This window comes from Acomys minous (assembly GCF_964271855.1).
Source record: "Acomys minous genome assembly, chromosome: 15".
Taxonomy (NCBI): domain Eukaryota; kingdom Metazoa; phylum Chordata; class Mammalia; order Rodentia; family Muridae; genus Acomys; species Acomys minous.
The window spans coordinates 50,390,667-50,404,926 of record NC_140497.1 but is presented as its reverse complement, the minus strand read 5'-3'; the positions used below and the strand labels follow the sequence as shown (position 1 = coordinate 50,404,926).

Genomic DNA, 14,260 nt, shown 5'->3' with positions numbered 1-14,260 from the left:
CTCTCTCTCTCTCTCTCTCTCTCCCTCTCCCTCTCCCTCTCTCTTTCTGTCTCTGTCTCTCTCTCTGTCTGTGTCTGTCTCTCTGTCACTGTCTCCCCAACCCCCCCCCATTGGCTACTCTTTTGTGATACTAGTTTTGTCTATGGGGTGCAAGGCCAAGCAAGCACTTTACTACCGAGTGCACATCTGATTCTCTGTTCCTTACAAATGCAGAGTTTTCAAGACTGACTCAGTATTTAAGACTCTTAAGAGTTTTGTGTCCTGACAAACGTTGTAGGCTTCCTTGACCACAGCCTGCCTTCAGATCAGGGTAGCTGTCAGATGCCATACTTATCCTGAATTGATGCCTTCCTTTGCAGGGATGGTCTATATGGCTGGGCTTGTCTTTGCTGTTGGTGGCTTTAATGGCTCACTGAGAGTTCGCACTGTAGATTCCTATGACCCCGTGAAAGACCAGTGGACCAGTGTGGCAAACATGCGAGACCGAAGAAGCACTCTCGGAGCGGCTGTGCTTAATGGGTTGTTATATGCAGTGGGGGGCTTTGATGGCAGCACAGGTAATTTTTTTTCTCTCTTACATTGGTGTTATAATTATCATGGTAACCACATTTATGGAACAGATTATGGTAAAATTAGCATATACTTGAGTGCTTTGAGCAGGTATTATATTTAAGAGATGTTTTAAAGTGACACTAAGAATTTTTTTTAAAGGCCAGTGTGGTAAATTTTAGGGACAGGAGAATTGTAACTGTAGCCTTGTCTATTGTGTGAGAACTTGTCACAAAACCTTAAATTAATTTTTTTCCTTTAAAAGATATGAGTAGAGGCTGGGGAGATGGCTGCATGGCTAAGAGTGTTTGCTGCTCATTGAAAGGACCAGAGTTTGGCTCCCAGCACCCAGGCCAAGCAGCTCACAACCCATGTCGCTCTAGCTCTAGGGTACCCAGCGCCCTCTTCTGGCCTGAATAAGCACTACAGTCTATGCACAAACCCATGTACATAAACACATAACAGTTTTACGTAGGGTCATAGAAGCACATAAATAGCTATTTTAAAAAGACGTAACAGTGAAGATTATATCGTTTTGTTTCTTGTGCGTTAACTAATAATCTGCCACTCTTCCGTGTTTAAAAATCTTATACATGGCAACGGCTTGAGTGGAAGCTTCTAGAAGAGAAGCCACTCCTATCATATAATTAGCATGTTCTCCCATTTCCTCCTTTTAATTTCAGCACGGTGTAGTATGCCTGGCGTTATTTCCCCTGGTGGTATTTATATAGAAGAACACCGGTGTCTTTTTGGAAGAGGAAATGAAGGGTGCTCTGCTTTCTTGCAGGTCTCTCGTCTGTGGAAGCATACAACATAAAGTCCAACGAGTGGTTTCACGTCGCCCCGATGAACACGAGGAGGAGCAGTGTGGGGGTGGGCGTCGTCGGAGGTACGTGAGCGTGTGCAGGTACTCTGGGCTGCTGGCTGCTGGAGACTGGGTCATCTGGAGATCTGAGCACTCTTCTAGAAATGGCTGAAGGAAAAGCAGTGGTTGTACAGCTTAATTGTTCTCTTCTAAAATCAGCCCATTTACATAAATTAAACTACACAAGCAAGCCGTCTTTACCTGTTCCCTCCCTCCCCTTCTTTGTATGTGACTTATATAAGACAGTCAACTGATTTAAAAAACAAACAGACAAATGTTTCTGGGAATTAACCTCAGACACTAGACAAGCACTTTATTACCTAGGGCGCACCCAGCCCTTTCCCCTGGTCTTATTACAATTGTTGGGGAAACAATCTCAGGTCATTATACTTTAAATAGTTTATATCTAAACGAGGGCCAGTCAACATTCAAAGGCAGGGGCTTGCTTTAGTTAGCTCATATCACTTTGCTTACAGCTGAAGGAAAGTGGTTTTTTTGCTGTTGTTTAGATAATGGTCTCATTATGTAGCCCTGCCTGTCCTGGAACTCACTATGTAACCCTGGGCTGGACTTGAACTCAAAGAACCACCTGCCTCTACCTCCAGAGTGCTAGGGCTAAAGACATGTGTCCAGCTTTCTGTATACTTTTAAAAGTTTTTTTTGGGAGGTGGGGGGGTAGAATAGGAGAGGAGGGCTGGAGAGATGTCTTAGCAGTTAAGACCATCTACTGCACTTCCAGAGGACCTGACTTAGATTCCCAGCATTTCGTAACTTCCTATAACCCCAGCCCTAGGGCCATCCAATATCTCTGGTCTCTGTTGGCATGTGCATTCACATGCAAGTGTATTATGATTACTAATTATGTGTATAATTATAACAAATAATTATTAATAATCATAAAAGTATAATTAACTAATAAAATGCATTTCTTTTAAAATGGCGTTTTAAAAATAATTGAAATGTTGTAAAATTTCCCATTTCACCACAATTCATTTGAGATTATTTTTGTTATCCCAAAAAAGCCTTCCTACTTCCCCCAGCTTTCCCCTATCCTCCCTAGTCCTTAGCAATCACTACTTTCTGATACCATGTACATTTCTCTCTTTCAGACATTTTATATAAATGACGTCATAGCATGTTTATTACTAGCTTTTCTCAGTTAGCATGTTGTTTTTAATGTCATTATATTAATATTTCATCCATGATATAGTATTAGCACGTCGTGACTTTTTCTTGCCAGATGTTTCATTGCATTCTATATTTCATCCTGCTACTGGCTCTTTTAATGTATATGGATGGTTTGCGTACATGTATGCTTGCGCAGCGTGTGCCTGCAGTGCCCATGGAGACCAGAAGAGGGTGTCATATCCCCTGGAACTGAAGTTGGAGGTGGTTGTGAGCCTCCATGTGGGTGCCAGGGATAGAACACGGGTCCTTTAGAAGCACACCCAACTCTCTCTAACTGTTGAGCCTTCTGTCTAGCCCCTCGCTACTGACTGTTGATTTAACTCCCTTCCCCAAGTTACTGTGATAGCTGATATTTCTGTTTTCCAAGATGTTGCTCATGAGTCAGCTAGGGTTACCTAAAGTCATGCATGGACTTCTCTTATGGTCTCAGTCAGATCACTGATGAAAGTGTTAAAAAAAATGTCAAGAATGCATCCTTGATTCCATGCACTGTTTGTAATAGGATCTGATCATTCCACCCGCTACCATTTGTCAAGAGTATCGTGTGCTATGAAAATTAGAAATACCTTACCACAGAGGAGGAGAATGGGTTGCTTACTTGGCTTTCTTTGTGGCTTCCACCTCTAGGTTTGCTCTATGCCGTGGGGGGTTACGATGGAGCCTCGCGCCAGTGTCTCAGCACAGTAGAGTGCTATAACGCCACTGCAAATGAGTGGACATACATAGCGGAAATGAGCACCAGGCGGAGCGGGGCAGGTAAGTTAGTCATCAGCTGGGAGGAAGTGACTGGAGCGTCTGGGTACGGGGTGTGGAACGTCTGCCGCTTTCACCGCCTCTGTCAAGTGCTTTTACATGGCAGTGATAAGTAAGACTACTGTGTGGTTTTACAGAGTGAAAGCTCCTCTGCTTTGGTTATATAATGTTGTTTTTGTTTTTAGTGCTTATTTGGGAAGATGTTCAGCGAGCAAGTGTTTACACGGCCGCTTCTTTCCATTTGTGTGCCTTCACAGACTGAGCGCTTCAGAGAAAGTTGTTTGTGAAAGGGTTCCATTGAAGGGCTTGGCGTGTTTTCCTTCTCTTTGACTTTCTTGTCTCAGTAGAACAGCGGCTCTCACTGAGGTCCTTGCCAGTCCGTTCCCTTCCATTTCTGCAGTGCCGAGCTTTTCCTGTCAGATCCCTGTCAGGGAGAGTTATGACTTCAGGGTTTCATCCCAAGGCATACGCATCAGCTGCACTGAACCGCAAGGCCCTCACCTCCCTTGCTCGCCTGTAATGTGCTTGGTTGTGTTTTCTAGGTGTGGGCGTGTTAAACAACTTACTATATGCTGTAGGAGGTCATGATGGCCCTTTGGTCCGCAAGAGCGTTGAAGTATATGACCCCGCCACCAACGCCTGGAGACAGGTTGCAGATATGAACATGTGCAGAAGAAACGCAGGTATCTGTTGAGGTCAAGATGACGCTGTCCACAACTGCATTTTCAGGAACATTTTTCTAGTTTCACTGTGTGTTTTCATTGTTCTTTTGCTGATCTCATTTCCTGATAGGCTTTGAGCACTTCCAGTGCAAAACTTATAATACATGTATGGTAGCACACAGCTTTAGTCCCAGCACTCGAGAGGCAGAGGCAGGTAGATCTCTCTGAGTTGAAGGCCAGCCTGTTCTACAGAGTGAGTTCCAGGTCAGCCAGGGCTACACAGAGAGAAACCTTGTCTGGAAAAATAAAACAAAACAAGCGCTTAAAATGAATTCCTAGGGCTGGAGCACAGTCCAGTGACCGTGGGATACACATGCCTTCAGTGTGTAAGACCAGGAGGTTGATCCCTGTCAGCACCAACGTCATTTTTTTTAAATTTAAGAAACCAGACATGGTGGCTCATGCCTGTAATCCTAGCATTTGGGGCACTGAGGCAAGAGGAGTTTGAGGCTACATAGAGGGTTCCAGGTCAGCCTGTGATTACAGAATAAAGCTGTCTCAAAACAGACAAACGCATGTAAGGGCCTATGGTAGAATGCTGGCCTAGCATCTCTGAGGGCCAGGGTTCAGTCAGTAGGGCCACAGAAATCAGGCGTAGTGGTAAATGCTTTTAGTCTAAGCATTCTGTTTATGAAAACAGAAAGGTCAGGAGTTCAGGGTCACTGTTAGCTCTGTGTGTGTGTGTGTGTGTGTGTGTGTGTATGTGTGTGTGTGTGTGTGTTACTTTAGAAACCTAATATTTTCTACCATCTTTTGATGGTGGTTTATAAACTGATTGACTGCTGGTCAAACCCCCTTTATTACTGAATTCATTGATTTTTTTTTTTAGTGCAAACATTTTTTTAAAAGATTTATTTTATTTATTGCATATGAGTGCTTTATCTGCAGAAGAGGGTAGCAGATCACATTATAGATGGTTGTGAGCCACCGTGCGGTTACTGGAAATTGAACTCAGGACCTCTGAAAGAGCGGGGCGGCACTCTTAACCACTGAGCCATCTCTCCAGCCCCAGTGCAAACATTTTTTTAAGTGCCTACCGCTTATCACATACCAATGAGCTCAGTTCTTACGGAATCTGCCCAGTTGGGTAAATATCAATAGTAGGTAAAAGCTGCTTGACCCAGGTGTGGTGGTGCACTGGGTTCCGGCTGTTCTGCATTGTGTAACAAGACTTTCATAGACAAAGCAAATTATGAAGTCTGAAGAGCTTGCCCTGATTTAACGTGGTTCAAGATTCATAGAAAATCTGTGGCCACCACAAAAAAAAATAATCTTGAGAACAAAGAGGTTTTCAAGGTCAGAGAGCTGCAGTCACGTGTTTCCCACAGATGGGTGAACATGTTGAGAAAGGGCTTAGCTGAAGTGAGCTTCACATTATGTGAACATCACACTTTTACAATCCAAGGTGTTAGAGGCCTGTTACCCCATGTGGCCTCTTGTTGCAGTGAAAACAGCACAGTAGGCATAACCTGTATGGAGCTACTGCCTGGGTAACAGCTCACTGCTTTATAGTACGTGTTTCTTTGATAAGTAGAAGCATGTATTTTTCAAAAAATAACTACAAAATGCATAAAACAGGAGCCATGGTTATTTACCACGAAGTATTGTGTGTTGTTTGTAGCCGTGCATGCAGTGTTTTTACACAGCTAGCAGGTCAATGGGTATGTTCACATCGGCATTACCAGAAACAACGTGCCACAGTGTCAGATTAGCTGTCCCAGGCTGCAGCATCACTGGAGGGTAGGAATTTTCCATCTCTGTTACACTCTTGTGGGATCAGCACTTTATATACAACCTATGGCTGCCCTAAACAGTTACGCCTCATATGACTACTGTACTTCAAAGACTCCTGGGAAGGAAATGCTAGTGTTCTCTTGCCCTTTCCCTTAGTGTAAGTTCCTGGTGGTTCCCAAGGTTACCAGGCACCATTGAATTAGGTTGCTAGATGTCTTCCATAAAAATGCTCTTTTGGTTTTCTTTGTAGCCAGAGGTACTGTACAAAGTACAGTACTGTAAGTACTGTCACTAGCAGGACAGAATTTATAATTAACTATTCGCTCATGTACTTTACCTGATCAATTGTATTTGGTAAGATAGTAAAAATCTTTCAGCAAGAGATAGTCTAGAGGCTTTGCAGGACCCACAAGTCTGGGCCTTTGGGTTAGTGTTTTAGGACTCAGGACTAGGAATATCAGGTAACCTTCACTCCGTGTTTCTGACCATCTGAAACAGGCATCTGATAAGTTCTTTCCAGTCTGTCTTTATATAATCTAGGAGAAAGGCAGGCCTCATCTAGGCACCTCCAAGGAGAAGAAAGGGCTTATGGGGCAAGGAAGGGGAGAAGTGAGGGCATCACAGACGTTTAAGTTAGCAACCCATTTGTAGGCCATATTTCAGATGTTTTCATAAGCGTGGTAAACTATGATATCAACATTGAACAACAACAACAACAACAAAATGCAGACATGGTGGCACATACCCGTATTCCCCACACTGGGGAGATAAAGGCAAAAAAAAAAAAAAATCTTGCATTCCAGGCTGCTCTGAGCTACACAACAAGTTCCAGGCTAGCCTGGGCTACATAGGGAGATACTGTGTAAACACCACCACCACCATCACCAAAATCAGAATGGAGAAAAAAGGAAACGTATGGCACGGAGAGCAGAAGAAAGAGATAAGGAGGGTTGCAAGCACCCTTGTAATAGTTATGACACCTGTAAGGTCCTTGGTACATGTTCGGTTGACATAAAGTAAACCAAACAGACCAGGACTGTCAAGAGCTTGCGAGATAGGTCTGTTCTTTTGGCAAAGTAGGTTGTTGTTTCCCAACTGCCTAAAAGAACCTGGTGTAAGTAAACCTTAGGACTTTAGAAGGATGCAGAAGCCGACCTCCTCCATGGTGGGACACCCTTTCGCCTGTAGGCCCCTCATAGGTCAGCGTAGGGCCTGAGCTCCTTGGGCCATCCAGGGCCCATTTGATTTCTTCACCACCATCTGTCTGTCAGTGAGCTAGCATGCACTTGAGTACACACGCTGACCTTGCGGAGCTGCTATAAAGACTTCTGTTCCTAAAGATTTTGAATTGTTTGCAGACACCATGAGCTTGGCTCTTGTGGAAAGACTAGACTAAGAAAATGGTTGAGAGTCTATGAAAAAAGAGAGAAGGTTCACTCCATTTTAGTGTAGTTTTAAAATACACATTTTTAATAATTTTGAAAATATTATATCTTTGTGTGTCTGAGGGACCAGGTCTCACTATGGACCAGGTTAGCCTCAAACTTGGCTCTTCTTCTGCCACCCACATGCTTGGAGTCCAGGTATGTGTGTGCTCCCATGTCCAGGTTAGGTTCTTTACTTAAAAAGAGACAAGTTCAGTTGACTTTAACAAAAATCTTGTTGTTTTATGTGGATGTATGTGTTGCCTGAATGTATTGGTGAACACCCCTTGTATGTCTGGTACCTGTGGAGGGCAGAAGAGGGCATAGCATCCCCTGGAACTGAAGTCTCAGACAGTTGTTATCACAGCTGCAATGCAGGTATTGGGAATTGAACCCTGGTCCTCTGGAAGAGCAGCTGGTGCTTTGAACTGCTGAGCGCTCTCTCTAGCCCTAGACACAGTGAAGTTGAAATGTAAATGTTTACCTCCCAATACATTGCCCAGGTTGCCCTTGAATTCTCCGTATTCCTGCCTTAGCCTCCAGAGTACTAGGATTACAGCATAAGCCATTACACCCAGCACCCCATACACGCTCAGCACATGCTCTGCTACTGAATGCAACACCACTCCCTTTAAAGAAAATAAAATAGCTGAACCATCCAATGGAAGACTTGAAATCACAGATAGGGTAGGCAGTTGCTCTACGAGTGAGCTATGTAGATAGCCCCAGCCCTCATTTCAACTTCCTGTTAATAAATGTTTTCTTATAATTCCCTAAAAAGCTGACATGGAGAACATTACCACTGTGACCTCTCTTTCCCTGTCTCCTCTCCCCTCCCCTTTCCTGCCTTCCTCCCTCTTGCCCTCCCTCCTCCCTCCTCCTCCCTCCTCCCTTTCCCTCCTCCTTCGCCTTCTCCCTTCTCCCTCCCCCTCTCCCTCTCCCTCTCTCTTTGTGTTTCTAAGATGAGGAGTGAGGTACTTTGTAGTCTACATGTAAAGCTGTGGTTGTGGTTGAATGAATTGGTATAGCTAAAGCAGCTACTGCAGAAAGGATGCACAGTAGAAGCTGTGCCCCTGCACAAAGGAGGTCTCACGTGACACCCTCCCCTCCTCTGCCTCCTTCTGTGGAACATCTCTTGCACCCGCCTGGAGGTTGTAAGTAATTGTTTTCTCTCTGCATAACTTTTCAAGGTGTCTGTGCAGTTAACGGTCTGTTGTATGTTGTCGGAGGAGATGACGGTTCCTGTAACTTGGCGTCAGTAGAGTATTATAACCCCACAACAGATAAATGGACAGTTGTGTCCTCTTGTATGAGCACGGGGAGAAGCTATGCAGGTACAGTTGCTTCATCCTCTGTCTCCTGGTATACACGTGGCATATCTTCCTGTAAGAGGATCTTCTCTGATGTGTGCTTACACAGTGTGCCCTGGGTGTGTGTGTATTCACGATGAAGCACCAGTATTCTCATTGTGTAATACTTAAAAGCCCGAACCTCCAGCTCAGAAGTATTTAATAAATTATAATGGTTAAATAATGTCTGTGGTGGAGAGCAGTTCACTGTGCAGCAAGGCTTTCATTCCTTGACTAGGAAGCGTGATGACTAAGGGGCTCACAAGGGCTCAAGTGAGCAAAGGCTCTGGCCCAAGCTCGGTGATCTGAGTTGAATCTCTGCGACCTACATGATGTAAGGAGCAAAATGACTCCCATGGGTTGTCCTCTGACCTCCATATCTGTGCTGTGACACATACGCCTTCTTTCTGATGGCACTCACACATGCCCACAGGACTGTCACCAAGACCAAGACGGACAGAGCCACCCTCCAGCATGTCTTCTGAACCCTTCTAGTGTGAGCTGCACTTTGCTGTTTTCTCACTAACGCAACTTCTCCCCACTAAATAACTTCAAAGGGAGAAAAAAAAAAGTTGTAGGGCAAATAGTCTGCTGTAGAATTTACTCAGGTCTAAGCAGAGCTTTTACAGTCATTTATGTTACAATGGTCGTATTGGGGCTGGAGAGGCTGCTCAGGGTTAAGAGTGCTTAGTGGTTTTGCAAGGAACCTCCAGCTCCAGGACAGCTGACAGGCTCTTCGAGGAGGGACATACTCAGACACACACAGATACACATAATTAAATGATGAAAACCAGCCCTTTTTAAAAAGGCTTTATTAGCAAGAGACAGAGACAGAGGTGGGGGTGATAAAGGCTGGAAAGATGATGCAGCCATTGAGAGTGTTGGTTGCTCTTGCATGGGACCCAGGTTCAGTCCCCAGCAACCTTATGGCGGTTTACAAACATGGCTAACCCAGTATGAGGAGACCAGTGCCTTTCCCTGATTTCCGAGTTCACTAGGCACACACCTCGGCACACACGTGATGTACGTACATGCACTCGTGCAAAACACTCATACACACAAAATAAAATAAATAAATCTAAATTTTAAAACATAGCGCTGCATGCTTGGGGGAAAGGTACTCAGAAGCTGCCTGTGGCTTTAGCAGTAGAGGATTCCAGATTTCCTCAAAAGCACAGTGTTGCCTGTGACATGACATGTCCTCTTTATTCATTCCTTCATGCAGGGGTCACAGTTATTGATAAACCATTATGAGCCTGAAGGACATTTTCAGCGTATCAATACACGAGGAACAGGCACCATCGACAAGTATTTCTGAAGTGACTGAGAGCCTAGCGCTTCTCCACTAGTAGCTGCACTTTACGTCTCAGCGGAAGACGAGATCATCTGCCTTTAGAGGCCTCGGATACTGAAGATTATTTTTGGTAGAAGCACTGTGTAGGTTTTCTCTGCACCGAGCAGCAGCTGACTGACAACAAGAGACCTAGACTGCGGTCCCTACGCCGTGGTCTTTAGGCAACCGTTGCTTTCATAAAAACTAGTTCTTATCAGCCTCGAATGACTACGGATTATTTTGTGAAAGAGAATAAAGTTAACATGTGTTCTTGTAAAATTAAGTTTTATCTTTATTCTTTCTCCTGAAAACTCACTGGGAACAGAATCTTTGGGACAGACTAAAATCTATGTAAGTATAAACATAGTAGAGGGATGAAACTATTTGCTTTTATAAATATCTTTGATTACATGGATATAATAAATTGTGTGCATATAAATGTGTGTCTATATGCTTTCCTTTAAATATGTTTGAAAAGGTGTTTGAAACTTGATTATCTATTTATAATTGGCACAGTACTTTGAATTATGCCAGTACCACATTGTAAAACAGAGTTGTATTTTTTGATATTTAACAATGCTTAACACTTTAAAACGCCATTTCTGAGGAATGAAAATGGTGTAACACACTTTAATATGTGTGATGCCAAACTTTTTTAAATAAAACATAAATTATGCTTATTTATTATTTTTCTTTAGTTTAATCTTGGTCATGTTTTGGTGTGTGTTTTTGATTTTTTTTTCCCTAAAGTAACACTTTTGGCATGAAAATACCTGCAGGTTTTTGATGATATAATGAATGTATGGAATTCAACTGAATTTGCATGGTCTTAAGAATTTTTCTGTGTGTATAAATTTAGCTGCTATTAATGGAAGAGAAAGCTTTCCGTGAGTAACCATGTGTATTGAGCAGATAGGGTTTCTGAGATCTTCGGTTAATCTCTCTAAAGATGACCACCATGTGTCTTTCTTGAATTATCTTTGAATAAAAGTTTGTATAATATTTGTTTTACAATGTCTTTGATTTTTACCTGTGCAACTTGCTTGCCTGTTCTTTTTTGCAAAACTTGGGTTCCCCAACTTCCTAAATTGATTTTCTTTTTAATGTTTTTAACAAATCTTTATGACCAACAGACTTTTTTTTAAAAAAAGCAAGTAGCCTTGAATGGAGAAGCTGGTTGTGAAGCAACCAAGAACCCACAGCTTTGGTAGTAAACACAGGGAACTGGAGGACGGGAGGCAGGGTGTGGGCTGAAGTGCTCGGCACAGCAGGAAGGGTGGAACTGAAAGAAAATAATAAGCCTGTAACTATCTGTCAGGAGAGGACTCTAAAGGGTTGGTACTGTTGGCAAAAGTTATAATCATTAGGAAAGAAACATAGGACAGCATTTCTCTGTAGTTGATACAAGTTGTTTGGATTTAAAACAGAAGCACATTACACAGTTGAGGTCTCCATTGGAAATGAAGATAGAATTGAATCAGAAAGGGCCTGTGTTCACTTGATGAAGCATGAATGTCCACATTAGTTCAGCCTCCTCGCGTAGCCATTATTAGCAACCGTGTCAGGGGTCTAGTGAATTAGCATGGAACTCGGCCATTTCTAGCAGCAGCATCAAGAGAAGGATGCGGACGGACACTCTCTTTCCCAGTTACTTCCTAGGATAACCAGGGGGAAATGGTCCTCTTCTCAGATCTTTGCTTAGATGTGTGTGGAGTGTGCCCTCACACACGCACAGTTCTGAGGCTGTTTCCTGGGTAGCCAGTAGTTGACTTCTACCTTATCAGGGAGACAGTGCCAAATCCAACAGGACTGAGGGCTCAGCGCCACCAGCCTCCACACCCCGACCTCAGATGCCAACCACTGGTACTTCTTCCTAAGTGACTGAAAACAGACAGCAGTGACACTCCTTCCTCAGGTGACATCTGTTTGCTCATATAGCCCCCAGCTCAGGAAGACATGTTCTGGTTTGCTTTACTTTATTTTTTTAGATAGGGTCTCAGATGTAGCCCTGAATGTCCTTTGCAAACCAAGGTGGTCTTAAACTTAAGAGGTCCACCCACCTCTGCCTCCTGAGTGCTGGGATTAAAGATGTGCACCACCACACAAAGCTTGTGTTCTGGCTTGGCTTTAGAGATAATTGCAAAGCATGCAGATTAAGATCGTGCTGAGGTAATGTGTGGAACTTTTGTGTCCTCAGAGCCAGCACTTTCTCATCAGCGTCTCAGACGCTGTGACAGGGCTTGCCTAATAGCCTCTTGCCCTTACAGGTGGAATTGAAAAGATTTCTTTAATCATCAATCTGGTGACTGGTGTCTTCCTGAGGGATCATAGAGGCCCCACCCTAAATGTCACATTAGCATAAACTGAGAGGTGAGCAGGCTTTGCTCACTGGGTAATAAATCAGCCTCTACAAGAAGGGCTGTAGAGACCTAGTGGCAGGGATGGCACCAAGACCCAGCACATTTCCTGTGTTATGCTTCTACACTCCAAGTCTATACCTACGCTTTTAAAAGTGTTTCTTAAAATGTAACCTCGGGTCTGTTAGGCTAGCTGAGATTAACCACTTGGCTTGTCAAACAGCTCTTTGTCTTGGCTTTCTCGTACTTGCTTGCCTGCCAATGTTTGCCAACCCCTAGATTCCTAATCGATAATCAATAATTGATGACTTTGGACCTGCCTTCCCCTGCCCCCCACCCCACTCCCATTCCAGCCTTCGTCTTTCCAGATTGAAATATATCTTCCAGTTTGCTTTTTACTTTTCTCTTAACATATAGACAGATTTGTGGAATGTTCTCTTACTGTATAAGAGTTCAGAAGTTGAGGCAGAGATTGTAGAAATTTTACTAAGAAAGCAGCCCCCTCCCCTAATTAAGTGGTTTTCCCCCTCCAGCAAAGAAACTTCTCTTTCCAACAGGCAGAAACTGTTAGAGAAATGCACAGCTGATCAAAATGCAGCAAAGGAGATTGTGGGCTGCTTAGCCCCAACAGATGCATCCACAAACACACTTCTGTAGCTGAGGCTTAGGATCGCTGCAGAAGCAGGTGGAGAGATTGTGAGTGCCTGAAGAGTGCAGAGTTTGAGGCTATGAGATCAGTTCTGTCCTAAAAGTGACAGAAAAGCTACACCCATGAACTCAGGCTGCCTATACAATGCCTGAAAAATGACACCACCAACAGACATGCTGACATGACATGGGGAAAACTCAGGAGGCCTCAACTTCAGACAAGGAGCTATAGGCAACTAAGGACAGTGGTGATCAAGAAAACTCATCTTCCTTAAAGAAGACATGCCCGCCACCACCACCCCCCAATTGGTTATCCAATACTAAGTGGTCATTTCCTGAGAACATGCGTACAAGTAACATACAGACTGAGCAGGTGGTAGTCTCCAGTGTGTTGAATCCACAGGCACAGATGCCAGGTTTGTGTCCCACACTACGTGTGCCAGTTTGTGAGTTTAAAGGAGTTTCTTAGGCTTGGACTCTTAATTATTATTATAAAAATCAAAACAGTAGTGTTATGTCACTGGATTACATAGGATTTGAAAAAAGAAAGTGCATTTTTTTGTGTGTGTGTCTGTACCCTTTGATAGGTGGAATTTCACCTGGCCCTCCCTTTTCAGCAGGGGAATAGGCCAGTTGGCTGCTCTATCTCCACTTCTGTGCAGCTGTCAATTTCTAAGGTTTAGGAGGAAGAGTCCACAGGGATACATATGGCTCAACTGAATAGCTTCTGGGGCATCACTATAAATCTGAATCCATAATCAATGTTTATTGAGTACTTTTTGACATGTGGCTTGATCCTCAATACCCACACATGCTAGGCAGGGCCTCTACCTCCCAGCCTATGTCATGTGATAACTGAGCAGACTTGCCATGGTGTCTCCTGTTAGAGAGAGAGAGAGAGAGAGAGAGAGAGAGAGAGAGAGAGAGAGAGAGAGAGAGAGAGAGAGAGAGAGAGGACATGCCTACTCAAGCTGACCCCAGAGTTCTAATCCTTAATGTACTTCACAGACCACAGGCTGGGGCAGACTTGAGCTGTAACTCTGTCACAGCCACCGCCACAGCCTCAGACAGTAGGAGGCAGGAATCTGGAGCTGGGATATAGCCAAGCAAAACCATCCTAAACTGAGGTGAAGGGTGACAGTCTTAAACCACTGGACAAACCAGTTGTCACTAGAGTCAGCCTGCCGGGTGGTTTGGCAGAGCAGCTCCAGTTACACTGAACAACTGGAGGAAGAATTGCTTAAGAGGCACCTCTATGTTCTCTATGAGACAAAGCTCAGCTGGCTCAGGCATCCCTAACACAGCTGGGACCTTGACCTCACAAGAGATGAGTCTCGT

General features: G+C 43.9%; 1 protein-coding gene across 2 annotated transcripts in view; it reads left to right on the top strand.

Annotated features, from left to right (window-relative positions):
• KLHL2 (kelch like family member 2) overlaps positions 1-10,922 on the top strand; it is a 116,082-nt gene extending 105,160 nt beyond the window's left edge. For both annotated transcript variants that reach the window (XM_084757973.1, XM_084757972.1), the window contains exons 10-15: positions 360-557; positions 1,337-1,438; positions 3,230-3,358; positions 3,898-4,038; positions 8,426-8,569; positions 9,810-10,922. In XM_084757973.1, the coding sequence (XP_084614099.1) occupies positions 360-557; positions 1,337-1,438; positions 3,230-3,358; positions 3,898-4,038; positions 8,426-8,569; positions 9,810-9,838 (743 nt within the window). In that variant the 3' untranslated portion in view covers positions 9,839-10,922. The remainder of the gene's footprint in view (positions 1-359; positions 558-1,336; positions 1,439-3,229; positions 3,359-3,897; positions 4,039-8,425; positions 8,570-9,809) is intronic.
• The last annotated feature ends 3,338 nt before the right edge of the window (positions 10,923-14,260 follow it).